This window comes from Excalfactoria chinensis, chromosome 5 (genome assembly GCF_039878825.1).
Source record: "Excalfactoria chinensis isolate bCotChi1 chromosome 5, bCotChi1.hap2, whole genome shotgun sequence".
Classification (NCBI taxonomy): Eukaryota; Metazoa; Chordata; class Aves; order Galliformes; family Phasianidae; genus Excalfactoria; species Excalfactoria chinensis.
Window position 1 is genome coordinate 54,863,208 of NC_092829.1, and position 22,871 is coordinate 54,886,078.

Sequence of the window (22,871 nt, forward strand, 5' to 3'; positions counted from 1 at the left end):
GTTCTCCAAATGGGGAATTGAGATCTGGTGCTGGACCGAGAAATGGGGCTGAAGCAGCACCATGCCGGTGTAAGACCCCACAGCTCCATGGTGTACGGCATCCACCTCCCCGCTGGCCACGGGAGCATGCCAAGGGGTCCAATAGAGCAGTCCTACAACAGGGACATCTTACTCCAGGTTGGGCTGCCCCAAGCCCTGTCCCAGCACTCTCTTGGCCAGGGGTGCCCCCACGCACAGACCCAGGTCGCTCTGCCCCACTCATCGTGCTGCAGGGGAACCGAAAGTCATTTGGAGATCACGGTGCCCCACAGCTGTCATGGGCTCAGGGAAATGCTCCTGCAAATGGGGAATTGAGACTGCTGCTCCCAGCAGGGCACAGGGGTCCCCGGCCACCCCTTGGCTCAGTTGCCACCTCACGCTGCTCTAGTGCCAACGGCAGCAGTGCTCCAAGGTGCTCAGTGCCAGCACGCTGGCGTGCCCACCATCACCAAGTGGAGGGGGCAGGAAAACCTGGAGGTGAATTGTGTCTGAGCTGGAGGTGTGGGGAGTGCTCCATGGGGCTCGGAAGGACCTTGCTCCCCTCAGGTTGCTGCTGAGAACAGCATTTCATTTGTCTTCCCTGTGCACTCCCTTTCCCCGCCACCCCCCACCACCCCCCCAACATCCTGCCCTGGTTTCTCTTATGGGTCTTGCCCTTAGTGAAGCTTAAGTTCTCTCACCCCGGCCCCAGTGCCTGATTTGGGGTCACAGCCAGATCCAGACCTGTTCCAGGCCTACACAGACCCAAGGAGCCCTGGAGCTCAGCCATCAAGCCTCAACCATTGGAGCCAGGCAGCCAAAGGGTGAACATTCCCTTTCCATGGGAGGAGAAAGGATGATTTCTGAGCACATAGTCACACTCAGCTCAGCAGTAAGAGAACACGGCTTAACGAGACATGGGCTCAGTTTTCCCTTTACTTGGAGAGCAACTCCCAAGTGTAAAATCCCCCTCCAGGGCTGGGTACAGGAAACGTGGCTGCTGCTGCTCCTTGCCCAGCACACTCACACCCGGGTCAAAGGGCCTCATTAATCTCCACCAAAACTCATTAACTCCCACCGTGCCCTAAGGTGCGACCATTGCCTTTATTGAGCATCTCACAGCTTGATGGCAGGCGCGGGGCTCAAGTGCAGCTCCAAGAACTGCACGATCTCCTGCCATGAGTGCTGCTGAGCCCTGGCATGGGGCTCGGGCTCTCCACCCCACACCACGGGCAGGGGGTTGCCACGCAGGCTGGAGATGCTGCAGAGGGGTGAGCCGGGGGGCTCAATGAGGTGGCCAGCCCCCGGGTAGGACAGCAGGCGGTAGGTATCCTGCGGCAGGCGTTCCGTGGCCAGCTGGGCGAAGAGCTTGCTGTTGAAGCTGCGATCAGCCTCACCCACCACAAAGAGGACCTTGCCTTGGATCTTCTCCACTGGGATGGCTGAGGCGCTGCAGGCTGGGCTGCGTGGGTCGGCGAAGATGGCCGAGTTGTCCATGGCGCCCAGCTCAGTGAAGAGCACGCGCTCGGTCTGGTAGGGGATGGAAGGGATGCGGAGGCCCTTGTAGAGCAGCGGGTTGCCGTACAGGAAGCTGGTGCCGTTGATCCACACTGTGGCCACCACTTGAGGGAGGAAGGCGGCCATGGCCAGAGCCACCTCAGCCCCTTTGGACACACCAATGACACCCAGCCCCGGACCTCGCACCTGCAGGGGGAAAGAACAGAGGGGTGGGGTTGGCACTGATGGGATGGTACTGGGGCAGCCATGATCACTGGGGAAGCATTGCTCACAAGGAGGCATCTCAGCCAGCAGGACCTCCTCGTGCACTACGGTATCGCCTCTGGTCATCATGACATGGTCGGCAGGATGTCCCCAAGTTCAGGATGGCCCTAGCCATGGGGACATTGCTCTCAGACACAGAGTGTAGTTCTTGGGTGGTCTGCATGGAGCCAGGAATTGGATTCAGCAACCCTTAGTGAGTCACTTCCAACTGGGGATATTCTGTGATGCTATGATCTGTGCATGTCCACAACGACATTCCCAGACACCAGGAGGACGTTCCTGGCCACCAGGACACCTCTCCTCAACACAACCTCCATGGATGCCAGGACAGATCCAGGATGATCCCAGCCCTTCAGACACCCTCAATTCATCAGCGTGTCCCTGTTTGCTGGGGCTGCCCACCACACCACAGCACTCACCTTGGGGTGCCGCAGGAGCAGCTCGGCAGCCTCCTCAAAATAGTCCAGGTCGAGCTGGGTTAGGCCTTTGGGGAGATCATCATAGGCAAAGAAAGCCAAAGCCAGCACTGCAAAGCCTCGGCTGGCCAGCAGCCCAGCCCGGAACTCCATGAGACCACCTGCACCTCCAAACAGGTCGATCACCGCTGGGAAGGGCCCCGGGCCTGCAGGTAGCAAGGAACCCAACGCCATGAAGGGTGCCACTAACCTGTTACCATCCCACAGCCCAAATCCGGCTCTGGAGGACCCCCTTGGAGGACCCATCACCGAGGGGGTGCCACCAGCCCCTTGGCCACCATCCCAAAGCCCAAACCCAGCCTTGGGGTCTTCCCATGGAGGAACCCCCCAATCCCACCTCTGGCTCCAAGCCAGTAGGGCAGCGACCCAGAGACCCTTTGGGGCTGCTCCTGCACCCAACACTTACCTGGCGGCAGCAGCAGGGCCCCCCGCACCCTCCCCTCGCGGATGGGCACCCGCTGCACACCAGGGCCCACATACCACCGCTCAGCGGTGCAGGCGGCCAGGGGCTTGTCCTGCTGCCCCGACACCAGGCGGAGGCCATCGAACACCTCTAGGTGGACAAGGAAGGGGCTGCCCATCACATCGCGCTTCACCAGGCGCTTGAAGAGGCTGTCTGGCTGCAGGAACCAGAAGAGCCCCATGGGCCAGACACCGGTGTAGTTGCCCCCCAGGGCAGCGTGCCGCCCAGCATCCACCGTGCCCTCCTCATCAGAGCGGTAGAATGCACGCGCTTGGAAGCGCTCGCCGTGCTCGTCCGTCAGCCAGGCACGCAGAGTCACCAACTGCGAGGGAGCCAGCCCGGACACCACCACCTGCACCGTCTGGTCAGCCAGCGAGGAGCTTGGCGTCACCGTCACCTGCACCATGGTGCACCTGGGGACAGCAGCACGGCAACAGCACGTCGGTGTGCTGCTCCAGGACCCGGCCCCAGGAGCTCCCTCCCCACTCACCTCCACCTCCTCTCCCCAGCACCGGCTATAGTACACTCTAGACCCACTGCCCCACGCTCACCCCCTTCCCAGAGAGCTCCGAGTCCTCCATGGACTACACACCACACTGGAAAACCTCCTGCGTGCCCCAAAGCCACGTGGAGAGGACCCAAGCCCCTCTTACCCCGCAGCGCAGGCAAAGGCCAAGTCAACTGCTGTGCGCTGGGGACTGGCAGCACCTCACCACCCCAGCAATCATTAACCCAGGAAGCGGCAGGAATGCAGCCATGAGGCTAATGACCCACAGTTCTGCCACGCCCCACGGCAGGCTCCTCAGCCCTTCCCCTGCTGGGGGTGGTGATGCAGCAGCGGGGAGCTCCGCCTGCCCCACTGGAGAGCCCACAAATGCCGCATCCACAGTTGTTAACTCCCTATGCTTCCCTCTGTCCCGGGTGCACGGGGATGGCCCCTCCAGCAACTGCTCGTTCAGCTCAGCACAGGGAAACACAGCCAGCAGGTAAAAGCAGAAATAGGCACTTATATGGCAAGAAATCTAACCACAGATGTGAAGAGGTGCACGTGGACTTCCAGCTCCAAGCCTTTTCCTTCCTCCCACCTCCCCACTATCCCCCAGCCCAGGACAGGAGGCTGGAGGCCGCCATGAGCTTGCTCTGCAACACAGTGGAGGTGCCCCCACCCCAGCACTCAATCCTGGGAGCAAGTCCTCTCCCAGAGGAAATGGAGCCCCAGGGGCAGGGGGCCACAGTGCTGTGAGCCCAGGGGTACAGAAGCCTCCCTGAAGGCGAGGCTGGAGCTCTTTGCTTTTAATGAAGAAAAGGTAGATTTGGGTAGTTCTCAGTCCAGCTCCAGGCACTGACAACGACCTGGTTTCACAAGACAGGGCACGCAGCAGCTGGATCCTTTTCCATCCTGCTGTCCATTCAGAACTGAGGCCCCAGAGAGCAGCAGGACCTGCAGAACTCCAGCCTCACTCTGCAGCTGCTTTGCACTTCACGGGTGCCTTCTGGAGCATGCCCAACGTGTCCCGCTTCTCCACTCTGCGCAGCTGCTTCTTCTTTGCCCGCTTGAGCTTCATTGGGTTGCGGATCTGGGGAACAGAGAGAGGCAGCTTTCAGGTAGGTGGAAAGGCAGCATTTTATCCTAAAACTCCCAGGAAATTCTCCAGGCTCCCCCAGCTCTTGCATGGGAGGGATGGAACAGGAGACATTCATCCCCCTTTATCCCACCACCCCCCAGGTCTCTTCAAGGTAGAGAAGCCCTACCAAAGCCTCACATGCTTGGAGCACTGCTGGTGCCCCATATCCCTTGCTCTGTCACCTCATGGGTTACTCCTGGAGTGATTTCGCATGGAGATGCAACTGTCCCTCCCCAGCCCCTCTAAAGCCAGGGTGGAGGTAGGGGGAGGTACTGAAGCAGGAGCCAAATCAAACTAGAGCCTAGCAATCAGTTCTGGACTCACCACTTGAACAATCTCTGCCTTCCGCTCATTCTCCAGACGCCTTCTGAGGTTCTCCTCCCGCCGCCGCTTCTTCTCCTGTGGAAGCAGCACCAGTACGTCCCTGCAGCTCCCACCCTCCAGCTTTAAACCCAGGGAGCAGAGGGGCCAGACAAGGAGCTGCAGGGCAATAGCAATGCCCACGCATGCAGAAATCTGGCACACAGAGTTGAGCCATCACCACTTTCCTTCCCCACCCTCCACGAGGCTCGAGTTTTAAATTCATCCCAAAACAGCAACTTGCAGAAAGTGATTATCTGGGCACAGAGCTGGCAGGACAATAGGGGATCCAATAGGAGAGTGCAGTTTGGCAGTGGGCAGGCTACGTGCTCACTGCAGGGCAGCAGCCCACAGGGCTGGGACGTGGGCAAAGACGTGTGCCAAGGGGAGGGTGGGAGCTGCCCCAGAGGGCTGGGTGATGCAGAAGCCGCCGGCGCAGCTCCCAACCGCAGCACCCCGCTACCTCTCTCTCCCTCTGCTTCGCCTCCTGCAGCTGCTGCACCAGGTCCTGCACAAGCTTCTTCTCCTGCCGCTCCTTCAGCTTCCGCTCCCACGAAGTGCGAAGAGGTTTGTCTCGCACCATGAGCGAGAACCTGGGTGAGAAGGTGGGGCTGCAATGGGGAGAGGCGGACCAACAGCCACCTGCCCCCCACCCCAAAGCTTTCCAGAGCTGGGACACCTGCAAGCCCTGTCACAGCTCCGCCTCCTCTGACCCCCAACTCAGGGTTCCCAACAGCACCTCGGCCGCCCCCAAAGCCCCCACGTGGCTCAGGAACCACCCTAAGGCCTCCTGGGGAGCTCCCCCACCGCAGCCCCGTACCCCCCTCTATAACCCCGCGCCCCCTGGCCCTCACCTCCACCGGACCGACACTCAGAGCCCCTCACAGCCTGGAGGCCCCGCGGCCTCTCCTCATCCCCACCTCTTCCTGCCCGGGTCCTTCCACACCCGCCCCGATTTGGGCCTGCCCCGGGGGATGGCCGCCACCGCCGCCTCTTTCCGCTTCTTGGCGGCCTTGCGACGGGCAGGAGCTCGCGGAACTTCAGACACGGGACCCGCGGTTGAGGGCTGGACCAGATCGGGGGCCGAGCTGTCCCCGCTGAGCCCCTCAGGGCCCGGAGCCGCCGCCGCTGCACTGCATCCCTCCATCCTCCACGCGGCGCCTTCCTCGCGGCGCCGAGAGATGACGTCACTACGCATCGCGCGCACGCTCAGTTCGGACTTATAGCTGCCATGTTGGTGGCGGTCGCCATGTTGGAGCCGACGTGCTGCCCGACCCGCAGAGAAACGCGAAGCCTTGGCTGGGGGAAAGGCCGTTTATTGGGCTGTTTGTGTTTAGGAGTGCGTGGGGCTGGGCGCCGTCCGGCTCTGGGGAGCAGCAGGGATGGCGTGGGCTTCACTACAGCACCTGCACAGGGAGAAGGAGGAGCCGTGGGGCCGGCTCAGGGCCTGCTGATGGGGGGAAGGCGGCGGAGCAGACGTACCATGCGTGTGTAGCTGTACTGCTTGATGGCCGTGCAGCCAAAGGCCAGCGCCGCCACGGCCGTGCAGAACTCCAGCAGGCCGAAGAGGACGAGGATGGAGTCGAAGCCGTTGCTCAGGGCCTGATGGCACGAAGGCAGTTAGCAGCCTGCTGCCCCATGGCGCGCTGCCCCCCGGCCACGGGCAGTACCTTGGTCTCGGCGCTGGAGCACCATTCCTGCCGCACCAGGAGCGGCATGCTGGCACTGCTGCTGCAGCCGGGGATGCTGTGGGTGATGGCCACCATGTGGATGAGCATGGCCACCAGCGTGCTGAGGATGACGGTGGTGTTGGCGACGCAACACACCTTCACCTGCGTGGTTCACGTCAAGAAGGGTCACCCCTACAGGGATGCGTCTCCCATCCAGCCCTCCTAGTGTCTCGTGGGGGCTGTGTGACGCAAAGCCCTTACCAGCAGGATGTTCTCTCTTTTCTCGCTTTCCACCAGGAGAGAGCCCGAAACCAGGAGCTGCTCGGAAAACACAGGAGGAAGAGAGGCAGCAGCTGGGCACCCATCCCATCACCCATCCCAGAGCCCCTCCAGTGTTCAGGTCTGCCCTCACCAACTCTCCAACCACAGAAAGAATAGTGGATATGAGGTATACAAGGAGCCCCTCGTGACAAGGGGATCCAGCCCCATATCTCTGAGCAGTAAGGGGTTGAAACCCAAGCGTGCCCTTGCGTACCAGGACCCCGAGCCAGAAGAAGACTCCACTGGCCACAGGAATGGAAAGGACATGGTTGTTCTCTGCACAGGTCAGGATGACGCCAAAGCACAAGTGGATGATGCCGGTGACGATGTGAATGGTCTGGGAAAGGACAGGAGAGAAGGGATCCCCCGTGTGCTGGCAAGGATCGGCATTGCCATTACATGCATCCCACCCCGATCCCAGCATCAGCAGCACAGTGCCAAGGGGATGTGCCCTACCGCAGCGCAGACTCACCCCCAGCACTTTGGGCTGTGCTCTCCTGAAGCCACTGACTTGGAAAGAAGACACAGTGGGCCGGACGGAGCTGGAGGCCAGCTGGGCTGCCCGTGGGTCTGTGGCTGAGATGACCTCTGTGATGATCCGCACGCCGCCAGATTCTGTCACCGTGGTTGCCATTACCTGCAGAGGCCCAGGGAGGGGGGTGGGCCTGTGCTTGGTCCGTGTCCCCGATGGGGACGTCCCAGATCCCATCCTGCACCCCGTGTCCCATCCTGTGCCCTGTACCTCACTTAGCCTGGCTTATGCTGCAGCTCTTTGTCCCCTGGGACGTTTAGGTGGAGTATGGGGGCTGTGGTGCCACTGCCCTTTGGTCCGCAGAGGAAGTCTGTTTGCGGAAGTCCTGTCAGGCCCCTCTTGCTCAATGAGGCAGCTTTGCCAATAGAGGGAAGAGCAGCTGCAAAACCCACAGATGAATCCGCCCTGAGTGCCTGCAGTGGGCTTCAGTGATCAGAGGAAGAGACCATTGCTCTGGCTGGTGCTTTCCGTAAAGGACAATGGGAGTGATATGACACATGGCCTAAACCCCGTCAGTGCCCAGGAACCTTGTTTGCTACCTGTTTGTGTTTTTCAGGGCTCTCTCTCCCTCCCAGCCACCTTGTCTCCGTGCACCTGTCCCTGCTGATGGCAGTCCACCCACAGTCACAAACTGGGGGGCTTGCTCCTCTGTGGAAAGGATGGGGGATGCAGTCGTTTCCGATAGGAAATGAGAGCTCAGACTGGGAACGGAGCCACAGCACATAGCGAGAGCTCCCGAAGGGCACCTGGGGGGCCCCTTCCTTCCTCCTCAGGCCACCATGCTCTGGCTCTGCCAGAAAACAGCCACGTGGAAGAACAGCCAGGATGGCAGGGATCCTGCCCCAGGAAATGGGTGTGTGCCCCCTGCGACAGGGGCAGGCATGGGGCTGCGTCCCAAAAGCAGCTTTTGGAAGTGCCTCTTGCTTTGCTTTGGCTGTAGAGCTGGGACATCTGCTCTAGCCTCAGTGTGAGCCCATGGGGGCCACCTCTTGGCATCTCCATGTCCATGCAACTTTTCCACTCTGTTTTGGTTCACAGAGGGCTTGGGGCGAGGCTGCTTTGTGTCTCCTGTCACGAGTGGCAGCAGCTTGTGTTCCCAGCTGAAACCACTCGCTGCGGTGGATTTCCTCCCAAACCTGTGCTTTCAGGCCCCGAAAGCGTTCCCGGTGCTTCAACCTTTCAGCTGGAAGCAACTGTAGCAGCTCTCATCCCAGCAGCGGGGGCTCACTGAGGTGCCTTAAAACCCATTTCTGAAAGAAGAATTCGTGGAGAAAGCCATTCTTCTCTTTCTAAATAAAGCCAGGCCCAGCTGGGGATGGCAGGAGCCCAAGGTAGGATGTCAGAATATAGTTTAGAAGCAGATGCCAGAGGAGGTGAAGCTCGCAGGCGTCTGGCTGAGCAGATGCCGGGAAGCAGCAAAACCCTGCATGCTGCAGGTTCTTTCCGATCCAAATCCCTGCTTTTTCCAAGGAAAACAAGTCACGGTGGGTAAATGCTTTTCACAGCAAGTTTCTGCTTCCTGTGAAAAAAAAACTTGATATCCCCATAAAAAATAGCAAAAGGCAGAATTCAGCTTTTTCTCCAGAGCACTGATTACTCAAAGGGGAAGTTGCGTTTTTCTGGGGCAGCCTTCAGAAAACAGGGTAAAAAAGGAAGAGCTGGCTTTCATCTCTGCACCCATTGCTCAGCAGTGGGCCGTGCTGCTCCTAAAGCCCGTCCCAGCTGCCTCCTGCTCTGCTTTCACCCAGGGATGGGTGCAGGTCCCCAGCTCATGGCGGGGTGTGTCTGGACCCCGCAAGGGTGCTGGGCACAGGGTGGCCAAAACACCAGCACGGAGCTGGGTGTGCGCAGGGGGGCCCTTGGGAGTTAGAGCTTGCTGTGCTGTGAGTGCAGGGCAAGCAGTACGATCCTTTCCCCCTGCACTCCCCCCACCTCCAGGGCTTCTCCTCCCAAACCGGCTCATTATTTTTTCAGCACCGAGCCCAGAAATAACTGAGAGCGAGTGAATAATCCATGAGGTTTTGGCTGAATGGTGTAAGCACTGGGAGGGGGGTGGTGAAATGAGCAAGAAAACACGGAACTTGACCCAAAACTCCTCCCGGAGGAAGGTGCAAAATACTCTCCAATGAATCCTCCTCTGCTGGGGCTCATCCCCACAGTCTCTCCTTAGCGCAAGCCCCCACAGCAGAGGATAGAGAACTGAAATCTGTCAGGAGCTGTAACCTCCCCAGGCAAACCCTTTCACCCTCCCCCCCCCCCCCCCCATTGAAGGAGCAGAGCCAGGTCTGGCCACAGCATTTTATTATTTTATTTTCAAGAGAAAATGAAGCCAGCAAGGGCTGAGCTGACAACGGAATGAGTCCGGCTGCTGCGTGGCGCCCAACACCTGGCTGGGGTAATGGGGCAGGACCACCCCCAGAGCCTCCCCAGAGCAGCCAGGAGGTGAGAGCTGGTGGGGTATGGGGGTCAGGAAGGGGAAGGGGTGTGGGAGGACAGGGGGCTACATTTAGGGGCTACAAGCACGGCCCCAGCCTGCGATGCAGCAAGAGGAGGTGCTGATGCCTTGGGGCTGCAGGTGGCTTCCAGGACATCCTTTCTGCCCAGCTATACTTCAGGAGCTGCCAGCTGTAAAAGAGAAGTGCTCAGAGAGGGCTGGTGCACAAAGAGCTGGGAGTCCGATGCAGCCCTCCCAGAGCCCCCTCACCTCCGAGTAGCTGGGCGGCTGTGGCAGCTCTGCTTGCACCACGGCCAGGTCCACCCTGGTGGTGCTGGGCACAATCAGCATGGCCTGCAGGGGAAAAATAGCATCCCGTGCTGATCCCTGGCCAGGGGAATGAGGGCCCCGTGCTCTGCCTGCTGCTCCCCCGCTACCTCATTGGGGCTGAGGCGTGTTGCCCGGCACCAGAAGTTGGCAGTGGCGACAGCAATGCAGAACTCCAGGATGGTGAAGATGAGCAGCACGATGGAGATGCCATTTCCTGCGAGCTCCAGAGTGGGGAAGGTTCCGTCAGCAGTGCCCGGTGCTTGACATCCCCCATGCACTGAGGATTTTCCCCATCTCCCACCAGCCTGGGGAGCTCTTTGTCTTTACCTCTCTGCTTTCCCAAAGCTCAGGCAGAACCAGGTACATGCAGGGCATGAGTCATCTCCCACAGCACCAGCCCAATATAGGTCAGGCGATGGCACCGTGCCCAGGGGGTGACAGGAGCCCCAATAGAGCCAAGACTCCAATAGGACTAGGGAAGTGTTCCGAGGCACAGTCCAAAAGGCTGAACGGAGCTGCACCCCCACCTACCAGGACGAGGTAGCTGTAGTAATCCTCGCTGGAGCGGTACAGCACGTTGAAGTTGAGGTCAATGATGAAGGCGACGATGCCCAGGAGCGCAAAGATGGCACTGATGATGTTCATGGCCTGGCTGCCCTTCACCTGCAGGCATGGGGAGGCTTTTCCTGGCCCTTTTTACCCCACAGCTGTGGGTAACAGCTCAGGGCCATCCCCAGCGCTCCCCCAGCACTGCTGCTGACACAGCAAAAGGGCTGCATCCAGCTTTGTTAATTCCCCTCTTCCCATTGCTCGTTGACAGAAATAACCTCAGAACCAGCTTCAAATGGGGACGCAGCTTTGCCCCAGCGGGTTTCACCCGTGCATGTGCTGCTCCCCATCTCCCACTATAGATTTGGGGCGGGGAAGGGGGGGGGGGAAGGGGGGACACGGGGAGACAGACACTCACCGCACACTCTGTGGGATTCTTCTCTGCCCCAATGGACAGGCAGCCCGAGATGATGAACTGCACCAGGAGAGGGGAGGGGGATGCTCAGTCCCGTGTCCCCAGACCCACATAGAACACCACTCCCCCCCCCCAGCTTTCCCATCTCCAGAGGAAGCGGGGGGAGCTGGCAGGCAGCCCCCAGCCCCATGCTACGCACAGACACACCGCCCAGAAAGGGGATCTCGCCGGTGATGAAGATGGAGGAGTAGACGTTGGTGAGTGTGGTCAGGACGATACCAAAGCCAATGTGCATGAAGCCAGTCATGATCTGGATAGTCTGAGGGGATGGCAGGTCAGGGCTGGGTCCACCCCCGGGCAGCCCCTGAGCTTTAGGGGCCAAAACCCCAGGTCTCCAACCCTGTAGTTTAGGAAGGGGTTCCCATATCTATGGAATCCATGCGTGGGGGACAAATCCCTGCTGTGTGCTATACTGGGAGAGGCATGCAGCCCCTATGCATCCCCACCTTCAAGCCGAGGGTTAACCCTTCAGTGCCCCCAACCCCCCATGTCAAGGGTTAACCCTTTTGTTCCCCCAGCCCCAAGGGAGCTTCCCTCACCACGATGCACAGGGAGGGAGAGGGAGGAAGGTTTTTGTGCCACCCAGCAACACTAAGGTCTGGGGGCAGCCAAGGGGAAGGGGAACATTTCAGGGATGCTAAGGGTGGGGGCATTTTGGAGAGGTACAGCAGGGGTACGAGGAGTTGTAACAGGAGTGTAGGGGTGCCATAGGGATGGGAACCCCCTTCCACCCCCCCCTCCCCCCCATTCCTCCCAACTCACCCCCATCACTCGGTTCTTGCCCTTGGGCAGGGTCTCGGCCGTGTACATGACGGCACGGCTCCCCAGCCGCAGCGTCCCCATCCCCTGCATGGAGACAGAGCCGCCACCGGAGCCCCCCCCGGCTCCATCTACATCTTCCCCCCCTCCTCGCTCCGCTCGCTCCCGGTCCCGAGCACCGGGGGCCGCCCCCGCTCCAGCGATTGGAGCCTCCGCCGTGATGTCAGGGGGCAACCACGCGTGACCGTCGTGAGAGTCCGAGGTGTGCGAGCTGCTGGAGCAAATGGGGGACAACGGGGCAGGGGGGAGCGGGCACTGAGCGCTCAGAATTCCCCCTCCTCCCTCCCCCCCTCCCCTCCAAAAAATAAATAATAAAAAAAGAAGCAAAAAAGAAAAAGCAAAAACCAACAAAACCCAACAACCCCTCTTTGCCTCTTTGTTCTGTTTACAGCAGCTTAAAGCGAGTTCCTGGAAGAAAGCTCCATCAAAGCCATTAGGCACAGGAACATCTCCTCCCTGCGGGGTAGGCTGAGGAGAAAAGAGCCCCCTCCCGCACCTCCCCCACCCCCCCCCCCCCGTAGGTCTATGCAGCTGAAGGGGCTGCTAGGGCAGGGGAGGGCACTTCTGTATTGAGAAAGGAGGACAAATGGGTGCCAGCGTCCCCCACCCCCCCCTCGATTTGGGAAAGCTCCCTGGTCTCCAGCCCTGCTCCTTGGGAAGGGAGGTGGGAGGACAACGGTGCTGCTGCCCCTCTGTACCTTCCAATCTGGGGGATATCAACCCCCCCAACCTGGGGGGATATCCCACCAATTCATCCCAAAGCACAGCCCCCACAGTGCTCTCCCCCTTAACACTCCTACCCAGCAACACAGCTGCAAGTACCGGGCACTTTTTCCCAAGGTTTTCCCAAAGGCAAACACTCCCATGGGCACAGAGCTCTGCCCTTCTACCAGCATCACACCATGGACCCCTTTTTCCCCCCAGTCACCCAGCTGGCCACCAACCCCAAGTCACTGGGAGCAGACCCAGCTATGCCACAGTGCAGCACGCTCCTCCAGCTCTCACATGCATGGGATGCACTACTCCACAGCCATCCACCTTCATTCCACATCTATTACCAAAACACTCAGGCTTCGGAGAAGAGAGATCTGCAGGAACAGGGAAATGCAAGCCACGTAGCTGTTGCATGGAGATATTAGCAGGCCCCACTGCCGGCAGCTCCCACCACCTGTAGGAGACAGCAGAGGAAGACCCACATGAACGGTATCCTTCTGAAACTGCTCCCTGGAGTCACTGAAGTCCTCATGCCTCCATACACACCTGGCTGTGGAGCTGCCCTGCTCCAGCTCCAATCCCCATCCTGTCACCATCCCCACCCCAACACTGTGGGTGATGAAGCATGAGGCACAGGCCAGACCCCTGCCAAGAAGCACATAGCACACAGGAGGGCTCGGTGACAACACTGCATTCTTAGCAGCTCCTCGCTGGCACAGGGCTGAGTCCCAGCTTCCAGAGGGGGATCAGCACGATCCAGGGAGGGACAACTCAGGGCTGCTTTGCGGGCAGAGGGGCGATGTGTGAGCACAGTCCGGGGAGACCAGTGCCAGGCACCAGACTTGTTTGTATTGTCCCAGACCTGTTGCACTGGTTCCAGTGCCAAGGTAGATGGCCACTCCCGATCTGGCTGCACCACAACCCCATTGGTCAGCGAGCAGCAGCCCTGGGTGCCAGGGCCAGGCACACAGATAAGCCCCCAGGAGCAGCAGGTCAGCCCAGCACTGCTGGAGGCAGCTGAGAGCAGAGAGGATGTGGCATCAGAGGGGCACCACTGGCACTGAGGTTCCGAGGATGCTTGGCGTGGCTCTCAGCATTGCGGTGCTTCTGGCAGCCGCAGGCTGTGGGGCAGAAGGCACGGTCCCCCAGGACTGCAGTGAGTAACATGGGGATGTCGGGGAGGAGAATGGGTCCAAACCCAGCAGGGGACACACGGGCTGCCCAGCACATCCCAGCCTGCTCCCTCTCACCACAGCCGTCAACACCAAGGAGCGTGCCCGCATGCTGGGGATACTGCAGCTCTCAGCTATGGACAGCGAGCCGCCCAACCCCAGTGTGCTGCTGGCCCTCAGCCTGGCTGGGGACAGCAGCAAGGCCCGGCAGTACTTGTTTGAGCAGATCAAGGAGACGGCAGTGAAGCAAGCGAAAGGTAGAAGGTGCCTCAGGGGGCATCCCAGAACCCTGTAGCATCAGAGTCCTGGGCTGGCTGTCCCGTAGTCTGGGGACAGTGGGTTGGGGTCCCAGCTCCTGTGTGCACTGGCCACTCTCTGTCCCCACAGACATGTCCTCAGGCCAGGTGGCCCTGTACACGCTGTCCCTGCTCTCCTCCTGTTGTAACCCAAGACACGTAAAGGTGCATGGGCAGAGCGTTGACCTGCTCAGCATCCTTCAGGAGAAGACAGACCAGGAGGTGGCACACTGGGGTATGGGGCTCAGAGTGGCACACTGCAACTCAGGGATGCGTCTCTGACCCGTGCTGGCTGAGGAAACCCTGTAATTTTGCAGAGGAGAATGGCTTCCCACAGAGCACCCTGTTCAGCATGGGGCTGGACGCACAAGCGCTGTGTGTGGTAGGTGCAGGTGGCTACCAGAGCGCTGCCGTTATCCTGGCCAAGCAGCTGCTGAGTTCCCAGGACAGGCTCTCTGTGGGTAAGAGCCCCCACACTCCAACACCGTGCTCCACGTGGCTCTGTCTGTGCCAAGGAGGCAGTGACTGTGTTGCTATGCAGATGAGCAGGCCATGATGGCACTGGCACTGGTGTGTGCCTACAACCGGACTGAGCACCAGGACGTGCAGGACCTGCTGAAAACAGCTCTGACAAAGGTGTCCAGTGCCTTTCTCGACAAGCAGGCAGAGGGAAATGGCATAATTGGGAACATCTACAGCACAGGTCTGGCCATGCAGCTGCTGCTGGCTGCAGGCAAGTTCTATGCCCCACGGCCATGGGACTGCAGCCAGCCTGTGGCCACCATCACCAAACACCACCTGCAGCAGCCCATGGCCGTCGCTCAGGCACTGCCAGCCCTGGTGGGCAGAACCTACCTGGATTCTGCCAGCCTGGACTGCAGCCCTGAAGCACCCACAACCACTAGCCTGCAGCTGGACCCGATCCTGAGCCGGGGCATGACAGCTGAGAAAGGTATTGGCTGCCTCCAGCCCCAAGGAGCCCCCACCCTGCTCTCCTTATAGTTTCTAATCCAATTGGGTTTCTAACTTCAATTGGGTATGCACCTTATGGGGCTAGAAGAGTCCAGATTAGGGGGATGTGGCTGCTGTTGCGTTATACTCTGTTTTTAGGTTGATGGATGTGGGTTTCGGTATGTCATTAGCCCTTAATGAGACTAAAGGTCCCTTGCAGGAAATATTACCCTTCCATTTTGTTGACACCATCCATTGGCACACACTTGACATACCTGTGGTCACAGCGTGACATTTCCACTTGTTCTTTGCATATTTGCCATCATTTATTTCTCCTTACTTCCTCGTTGGACAAAAATTTCCCCTCTGAGACAATGAACCCACAGTTCCCGTCCCATTTTCCCAGCAGGATCCACAATCACAGTGAAGTACACCATCATCAACGACTTGATTGGACAGTACTTCACCTACACCACCAAGGAGAGTGTCCCAGCTGGCTCTGTGCTGCTGGACGTGCTGGAGGAGGCACAGAGGCATGACCCCACCAAGTTCAGGTGAGTAGTGGAGGCCATACCAGGGTCAGTGCCACCGCCTGGGCCCCAACCCACTGCCCATTGGACCCCGCTCACACCGCCCATCTGCCCCACAGCTTCAAGACAGTGTCAACATCCTGGGGCCCGATGGTGGTGTCCATCCATGGGCTGGCTGCCAGCGAGACTGACCGGACCTTCTGGCAGTTCTTTAGTGGCAGTGACGCGCTGGAGGAAGGTGGGCAGCGCTGGGGGGCTGGCAGGGGCTGTGGTGGGGAGCCACAGCCTCACAGTTGTTCCCCACTGCAGGGGTTGGCACATACAAGCCGCACAATGGGGAGCACATCTTGGCTGTCTTCAGCACCTACTGACAGCAGTGGAGGAGCAGCAGCCCTGCTGGGCCCCACGACGTGGCAATAAAGAGTCATTTGCAGCACCTCCTTCCTTGTGTGCTCTCGCAGTCCCCTGAAAACGCAACCACTCCGTGGTTCTGTGACCTTCGAGGTCCCTTTCAACTCAACCCTCCTGCTATTATGTCACCCTTATGCATTCCCCCCAAGGTGCGACATTCCCTGGTTCCATGTGTTACCTTGATCTGGTAACCTTAGAAGTCATGTCCCTCGGTAAGGTGCTTTGACCAACCAAATTACACGCTGTTCATTACATCAATGTGGTGAGCGGTAAAATGGCGTTTTTTTGATTGTGTCAGTCCCTTATATAGGTTTCCTATTTCATCTACACCTCTTCTACATATGCATGACCCCTTCTACATAAGCATGACCCAGCAGGGGAGGGCCTGTCGCGTTACATCCCGAGTGTTCGTGTACACCTAATACAACACCATGTTCCTATACATGGGCTGGCACCACATGAAGGAGGTCAGGCTGAGGACTCTGCCCGGCAGGGAGGGCCCAGAGAGCCAGAACCCACATTCCCCATCCCTTGTTCTGCCTGTGCTCTGTGGCATCCGGGTGGAACAATCACCACTGTGCCATTCCCTATGCCAACATCCCCGCAGCACAGGCCAGGCCCCTGCCTAGAAACACACAGCACCCAAGAGGACTCAGCAACAGCACTGCATCCTTCATACTTAGCAGCTCCTTGGTGGCTGAGTCCCAGCTTCCAGAAGGAGATTTACCGCTGGGGTAAAAGGGAACAAGAAACTCTTACAAATACAGCAACAGTAAGAGGGACTAAGGAGAATCTCCACTCTTTACTGGATGAGGCTGGGAATGTGACCACTGAAGATAAAGGCGGAGGTTCTGAATGCCTTCTTTACGCCTGTCTTTAAAGGTCAGACCAGTTATCCTCAGGGAACTCCGCTCTCTGACCCGGTAGTCTCAGCAGGGGAGCAGATTAAACCTGCACGCTTCAGGAGGACCGGAAGTGCTCCCCGCCGGGCGGCTGATGAGACGGACCCGATGGCGGCACACGGCAGGGGGCACTTCCGGCCATGGGGTGGTGGCGGCTGGGGCGGCCCGCGGCGGCCCGCGGAGGTCGGGGGGGGCCGGGGGGGACCCGAGGGGGGTCTGCAGGGCGGGGAACGGGGCGAGGTGTGTTTTGGCGCCCGGGGAGGCCTCCGCGGTGCCCCCGGCGCGGCCCTGAGCGCTCGCTGTGCCCTTAGGTCTCGGCGGCAGCGCCGTGCCCCGGGCAGGCCTGAAGAAGTTCGTGCTTCCCCCCGACTACAGCGGTAAGTGCGGCGCCCCGTGTCTGAGGGCGGTGGTGCCGGAGGCGGTTGCGTGTTCCCCCCTGCCCCGTTCCCCCCCCGCGCCATGATCCTCGCGGTCCCCCGCCCCGCAGGCATCACGATCCCGGAGAGGCCGAAGCTGAAGTTCATGGAGAAGGTGCCGGCGGTGCCCAAGGTCAAACGGGAACCGCGGCAGCTGCGGGACATCCGCGGGCCTTCCCGCGTGGCCACGGACTTCACGCAGGGGCAGTACGGCATCCTGGTGAGCGCCGCACCGCGGTGGGTTGCACCGGGCTCGGGGCGCCTCCGATCGATGCCCGGCCCTCAGCCCTTGCCGTCGTCCCGCAGGCGCTGGGGGGTGGCTACCTGCACTGGGGGCACCTGGAGATGATCCGCTTGACCATCGGGCGCTGCATGGACCCCAAGAACATGTTTGCCATCTGGCGCGTGCCGGCCCCCTACAAACCACTGACAAAGAAGAGCCTTGGACACCGCATGGGAGGCGGCAAAGGCCCCATCGACCGCTACGTGACCGCGGTGAAGAGCGGCCGGCTCGTGGTGGAGCTTGGCGGGCGCTGCGAGTTCGAGGAGGTGAAGCCCTTCCTCGAGCAGGTGGCCCACAAGCTGCCCTTCCCTGCCGTTGCCGTCAGCCGCCAGAGCTTGCAGCAGATGCGGGAAGAGGAGGAGGAGAAGAGGCTCAACAACCAGAACCCCTGGACCTTCGAGCGCATCATCACCGCCAACATGCTGGGCATGCGGAGGTACCTCAGCCCCTACGACCTGAAGCTGAAGGGGCGCTACTGGGGGAAATTCTTCCTCAAGCACAGGGTGTAGCCCGCAGGCGGGGATGGAGCCTCTGGAATAAAGCCTTCTGTGAAAGCATGGAATCATAGAATCTTTGGTGTTGGAAAAGACCTCTAAGATCACTGAGTCCTTCTGTCCGCTTACCACCAAATAAACCCTTCAGGTGTGGCACCGGGGGACCTGGCTGAGTGGGGGAATATTGGTGTAGGTGGATGGTTGGACTCGTGGATCTTGGAGTTGTCTTCCAGCCGTGCTGATGGTGTGATTTTGTTACTCAGCATCACCCCCTACGTTGCGTTCCCACGTGCCACATTTCCACCTTTCTTCAACACCTGCAGGGATGGTGACTCCCCCTCCTGCCCCCTTGGGCATCCTGACCATTCCTTTAGCGAAGAGGTTTTTCCTAATACTCAGCCTGAACCTCCCCCGGCACAACTTGAGGTCATTACCTCTCATCCTTTCTCTCCTTACGTGGGAGAAGAGACCAACGTTACCTCACTGTAACCTCACTTCAGGGAGCAGCAGGGAACGATAATACTTTCTCTCAGCTTCCTCTTCTCCAGACTGAACAATCCCAGCTCCTTCAGCCGCTCCCCATAAGATCTGTGCTCCAGACTCCTCACTGGCTTCATTACCTTTCTTTGGGTGTGCTTCCTGGGGGTTGAGGAGGCCCAGATGCGGGGATGGGACCTGGAGGTGAGCGATCCCACTCCCTGACGCAGCACGGCGGGGCGGAGTGTAAGTGATCTCTTTATTGGGGAGGAGGGCCGTGGTGCGGGTGTCGGCACATCTGGAGAGCAGCGCTGTGGAGGAATGGCTGCAGGCGAGCTCTGAGTGAGGGGTGAGCTGCTCCTTTCACCACCAGGCAAAGCAGAGCCCTGGTTGTGGCCTGGCTCTGTGCTGGCGCGAGTAAGGAGCTGTGGGACCCTGGTGTGAGGACAGTGGGTGAGGGGGGATCTCTGGGTGACGTCCTCAGGGCTTGGCAGGTGGGTCCCAGGGCCACGGGTAGGATCATCGAACAGGATGGGGAAAGGCCACCTATAAGCAGGAAGCATCAGGGGCGGCTGGCACTGCTGCCCCCATCAGTCAGTGCAGAGTGAGTGCTGCTGGCCCAAACCCCATGGGCACCCCATCATCACCTGTGGGGAGTGGCTGGCGTGTCAGGCGAAGATGCTACCAATGCTGGAAGCCAAGATGATGACAAGGATAATGCAGCAAATCATGATCAGGATCTTCTTCTGCACGGGAAGAAAGGGGCTGTGAGGCTGGGACGTGGGCAGTGAGGGGAAGGGGGACAGGGGACAAGAAGGCAGAGATGCAGAAGGTGACTCTGAACAATGGGGCATCCTGTTGGTCCCTCTCACCCTCCTGGCTTCGCTTTGGTACTTGACCGCCTTTTTGGTGTCAGCCACGGCTCGCTCCACGAAGCCGACGGACTGGTCCATGTTGTTCTCTATGCGGTCAATCATGGCTCCCTATGGGGGCAACAAGGAAAGACAAGCGGCACAGCGCGACTCCTCTCATTGCGTGGGGCACTGGGGGTGCTCAGAGGGGATGGGGACAGGACTCGTTCAAGGGGGTTCGGTGCCACAGCTCCATGGTGCTCCATGGCTGGGTTCCAGCCCCTGGGGTCCCTCCTTGTTCCCTTGCTGTCCCATGTGTGAGTCCCTGTCCATCTCCATTCTGACCCTCCTTGTCCCTGTGCCCCATTTGTCCTATTTGTCCCCGCCCCTTCCCCTGCCCCAGTCCCTGTGTCTCCCCCCTCCCCGTGCTGGCTCACTGCTCTCCCCGTGGCCATGCCTGGTTCTCCACCAGCATGGCGATGTCGACAAACATGTCGTGCAGCTCCTTGATGCTGCTCTCCAGCCGCACGATGTCCTTGTGCCGCCCCTCGATTTCACTCAGTGCCTGCTTTGAGATCTGCGAGTCCACGATCTGCAGGGGGGGGACAAGGCAAGAGGTGTCAGAGGGGGCAACTCCAGACCCCCAACCCTGGCCCCATGGAGCTCACCCCTGAGGTGAAGATGGCGGGATTCCCGCTCTCCAGCATCTCTTCCAGCTCCTCATCTGTCGTGTTCTTGCCAGCTGTGGGGAGTCAGTGCTGCCACAGACTGTGCCCACCCCACTGAATGAGTGGGGCGTAAGGCAGGGAAGGGGACACGCACTGATCTCTAGCTGCCGCTGGATCCGGCCTTTGCTGCGCTCCCGGAAGTCAACCTGCGCCTCGTTGTACTTGGTCATCACATCAACGAACTTTCGGGACAGGACTGAGTGCTGGGGATGGGGACACCGGGTTGGGGACACACTGAGCATGGCACAGCTCGACCCCAGGGGGCAGGAGTGAGTGCTGGATTTGGGGGTGGGGACATTGAGAAGTGGACATGGGGATGGGACACCCCAGGCGTGGCACGAGGACAGGACTAAGTGCTGCGGTTGGAGATGTTGGGCTGGGGTCACCCTGGCCGTGGGGTTTCCCAGTCCTAGAGGACAGGAGTGAGTGCTGGGGACAGGAATGTTGGGATGGGGTTACCCTGGTGTGTCCCACCACAGGATACACGACTGAGTGTGGAGGACAGGGACAGAGATACTGGGATGGTGACATGGGGTTGGGAACGCTGAGCACAGCACGTTCCAGCTCCTGGTATTACGATCAAGAGCTGGAGTTGTGTATGAGAGACACTGGGATACGGACACCTAGCAGTCCAGCACTGGGGGACGGGATTGAGTGCTGGGAATAGGAACACTCTGATGTGCCTGACCGCAGGATACATGACTGAGTGCTGATGACAGAGATATTGGGATGGCAATGTTGGAAAGCAGATATCTCGAGCATGGCATGTCCCAGCCCAAGAGGACAGGGTCAAGTGCTGGGGATGGGGGCAGTGACGTTGGGATGGGGACAGCCTAGGCATGGCATGTTCCAGCTCCCAGGGGACTGGACCAAGAACTGGAGATGGGGATACAGGGATGGAGACATTGGGATGATGATAACCTGGGCATGTTGTGTTTCAGCCCTTGGGGTTAGGACCAAGCGCTGGGGCTGGGGGGATGGGGAGACACCCCAGGCGTGGTAAGTCCCAGCCCTGGTGGACAGGACTGAGTGCTGGGGATGGGGATACTGGGACAGGGATGCTGGGATGGGAACACCAACGGCGTGGCATGCCCCAGACTGCAAGGACAGGACCAGGTGCCAGAGTTGTGGATGGGGAACCCCTAAGTACGGCGTGTCCCACATCAGGGTGCACAGCTTATCGCTAAGGATGGTACAGTCAGCTCACCTGGGACTTGCGTATGCGCAGGTCAGCAGAGGAGCGGGCCTCATCCTGCTCAATGTTCCTCTCCATGCCTGCCAGCAGTGAGAACCCCACCCGTCAGGTGAGCTTTCCCACCCCCACCCCCACCATGGTGACCTGGGTTGTGGCCGGGGTTGTGGCCACTCACTCTTCAGCTTGTTGCGCACGCTGTTGGCCATCTTCTTGATGTCAGCTGTGAGCTGCTCCAACTCATCTTTGGTTTCTGCAGGGGATGGGGCACTGAGATGGGGGCGCCATCACAAATGTGTCTCCAAGGAGGGGACGTGTTGCCCCAATGGGGCTGAGGGGGGGGGCACAGCCATGCTCTCACTCTGCTCAGGGATGGGTGCCGAGAGGATGACGCTGTAGAGCTTCTTGGCCTCCTCCACGTTCTCTGAAATCTTGTCGATGTTCTGCCTCGTCTCCTCGATCTGGGGGGGGCCATGAGGACACGTCATCTGTGCCCCCCGCACACCCCACGTCCCCCACGTCCGCCCGCTCCGCACCTCAGCGAAGAATTCGTCCATGAAGGCTGTGTTGTCGATGGCGATTTCCAGCTCGTCGGTGTCATCCTCAGCATCCTGCTTCTGAGGGAAGCAGCGAGGGGATACTCAGGGGACACCTGGGGACACCCGGTGGGGGTGGGACGAGGACAGGGAGGGGTCGCGGTGGCCCCCATGCGGCGAGGGGGGGCCCAGCCGGGTGCCATCTGCTCGCATCTGGCCAGCGGGAATTAACGGATTGCGGGGCTGGGCCGTGGGCGGGGACGGGGACAGAGATGGGGCACTCCATCGTGGGGCTTTGTGGCCCCAAATTTCACCCCACGGCGGCTCCACGTGAGCTCCCCTCTGCCCCGCAGCCACCCTTGCCATTACCGTGGTGTCGTGCCCCGGCCTCCCCCGCCCCTCCCATTTCTGGGGTAAAAATAACACTAATCCCCGCTCCCCCCCGCCTGATGGTGGGCAGCGCCTCCCTTAATCCCTGCTAAATCCCCCACGGGGCAGCACGGAGGCCGCGGGGCAGCGTAGCGTGAGGAGTACCCCAAGAACTCGAAAGCAGGGCACGGGGCCCCACGCGTGTCCCGCATCCCTTCCTGCGCCCCACAGCGAGCATGCAGCCGACCCAAACCCTCCCAGGGCTCAGACCCCTGGTCCCCTGCAGCTGTAGGGCAGCACCCATCCCCGGGTACCCCCACGTGTGACCCCCACGGTGCCCTGCACCCCTCACCGCCCGGAGCTGCTCCAGCCGGTCCCGCATGGTGCCGGGCTGCCAGGACTCGCCGCCCGCCCGCTGCCGTCCTACATCAGCCCCGCTAATCCCCGCTGATGGGCACTCAACGAGGGCAAGGCTGAGGCGGGGCTGCCCGCACCCGCCACGTGTGCTCCAGACACCCGAGGGGGGGGGTGGCAAAGGTGCCAGTGACAGCAGTGTCTCCACGGCCTACAGGTGCCCAAAGCACCGGATAGGGGACAGGGGATGGTGGGGGACGGGGGGGCACGGCCATGGATAGGGGATATGAGTGGTGGGATGTGGGCTGGAGGACAGGGCCACGGATAAGGGATACGAGCGT

The 22,871-nt window shown here is 60.1% G+C and overlaps 7 protein-coding genes across 8 annotated transcripts; 2 read left to right on the forward strand and 5 right to left on the reverse strand.

The window, feature by feature from the left end:
• Window positions 1–1,116: 1,116 nt before the first annotated feature.
• Window positions 1,117–3,861, reverse strand: BAAT (bile acid-CoA:amino acid N-acyltransferase). Its single transcript, XM_072338082.1, has 4 exons — window positions 3,393–3,861; window positions 2,683–3,152; window positions 2,220–2,422; window positions 1,117–1,722 (listed from the first exon to the last, which is right to left on the reverse strand). Exons 2-4 carry the CDS (start codon window positions 3,143–3,145, stop codon window positions 1,135–1,137), a joined length of 1,254 nt encoding a protein of 417 aa, XP_072194183.1. The 5' UTR covers window positions 3,146–3,152; window positions 3,393–3,861; the 3' UTR covers window positions 1,117–1,134.
• A 156-nt stretch (window positions 3,862–4,017) lies between these two features.
• Window positions 4,018–5,937, reverse strand: CCDC86 (coiled-coil domain containing 86). The gene is made up of 4 exons (XM_072338122.1): window positions 5,645–5,937; window positions 5,188–5,317; window positions 4,689–4,763; window positions 4,018–4,316 (listed from the first exon to the last, which is right to left on the reverse strand). The coding sequence occupies exons 1-4, from the start codon at window positions 5,920–5,922 to the stop codon at window positions 4,197–4,199; spliced, it is 603 nt and encodes a 200-aa protein (XP_072194223.1). The 5' UTR covers window positions 5,923–5,937; the 3' UTR covers window positions 4,018–4,196.
• Window positions 5,938–5,955: 18 nt separating this feature from the next.
• LOC140252895 (membrane-spanning 4-domains subfamily A member 15-like) lies at window positions 5,956–8,542 on the reverse strand. Of its 2 annotated transcripts, XM_072338115.1 has the most exons (7): window positions 7,458–8,540; window positions 7,188–7,352; window positions 6,930–7,052; window positions 6,656–6,712; window positions 6,395–6,556; window positions 6,207–6,326; window positions 5,956–6,130 (listed from the first exon to the last, which is right to left on the reverse strand). In XM_072338115.1, exons 2-7 carry the CDS (start codon window positions 7,347–7,349, stop codon window positions 6,122–6,124), a joined length of 633 nt encoding a protein of 210 aa, XP_072194216.1. In that variant the 5' UTR covers window positions 7,350–7,352; window positions 7,458–8,540; the 3' UTR covers window positions 5,956–6,121. The 2 variants fall into 2 exon arrangements, with proteins under 2 accessions (XP_072194216.1, XP_072194215.1); XM_072338114.1 differs by lacking the exon at window positions 5,956–6,130 and having other exon boundaries at window positions 6,144–6,326; window positions 7,458–8,542.
• Window positions 8,543–9,501: 959 nt separating this feature from the next.
• Window positions 9,502–12,135, reverse strand: LOC140252910 (membrane-spanning 4-domains subfamily A member 12-like). Its single transcript, XM_072338135.1, has 7 exons — window positions 11,798–12,135; window positions 11,175–11,294; window positions 10,979–11,035; window positions 10,543–10,674; window positions 10,119–10,232; window positions 9,952–10,035; window positions 9,502–9,872 (listed from the first exon to the last, which is right to left on the reverse strand). The coding sequence occupies exons 1-7, from the start codon at window positions 11,885–11,887 to the stop codon at window positions 9,852–9,854; spliced, it is 618 nt and encodes a 205-aa protein (XP_072194236.1). The 5' UTR covers window positions 11,888–12,135; the 3' UTR covers window positions 9,502–9,851.
• A 1,465-nt stretch (window positions 12,136–13,600) lies between these two features.
• CBLIF (cobalamin binding intrinsic factor) lies at window positions 13,601–15,888 on the forward strand. The gene is made up of 8 exons (XM_072338083.1): window positions 13,601–13,724; window positions 13,824–13,997; window positions 14,128–14,271; window positions 14,354–14,497; window positions 14,578–14,988; window positions 15,394–15,541; window positions 15,637–15,755; window positions 15,827–15,888. The coding sequence occupies exons 1-8, from the start codon at window positions 13,601–13,603 to the stop codon at window positions 15,886–15,888; spliced, it is 1,326 nt and encodes a 441-aa protein (XP_072194184.1).
• Window positions 15,889–16,912: 1,024 nt separating this feature from the next.
• MRPL16 (mitochondrial ribosomal protein L16) lies at window positions 16,913–18,091 on the forward strand. The gene is made up of 4 exons (XM_072338106.1): window positions 16,913–17,013; window positions 17,142–17,207; window positions 17,318–17,466; window positions 17,553–18,091. The coding sequence occupies exons 1-4, from the start codon at window positions 16,971–16,973 to the stop codon at window positions 18,036–18,038; spliced, it is 744 nt and encodes a 247-aa protein (XP_072194207.1). The 5' UTR covers window positions 16,913–16,970; the 3' UTR covers window positions 18,039–18,091.
• A 769-nt stretch (window positions 18,092–18,860) lies between these two features.
• Window positions 18,861–22,617, reverse strand: STX3 (syntaxin 3). The gene is made up of 11 exons (XM_072338100.1): window positions 22,529–22,617; window positions 21,808–21,888; window positions 21,633–21,732; window positions 21,450–21,524; window positions 21,287–21,354; window positions 20,174–20,282; window positions 20,020–20,093; window positions 19,809–19,943; window positions 19,373–19,483; window positions 19,148–19,246; window positions 18,861–19,046 (listed from the first exon to the last, which is right to left on the reverse strand). The coding sequence occupies exons 1-10, from the start codon at window positions 22,556–22,558 to the stop codon at window positions 19,169–19,171; spliced, it is 861 nt and encodes a 286-aa protein (XP_072194201.1). The 5' UTR covers window positions 22,559–22,617; the 3' UTR covers window positions 18,861–19,046; window positions 19,148–19,168.
• Between the last annotated feature and the right edge of the window lie 254 nt (window positions 22,618–22,871).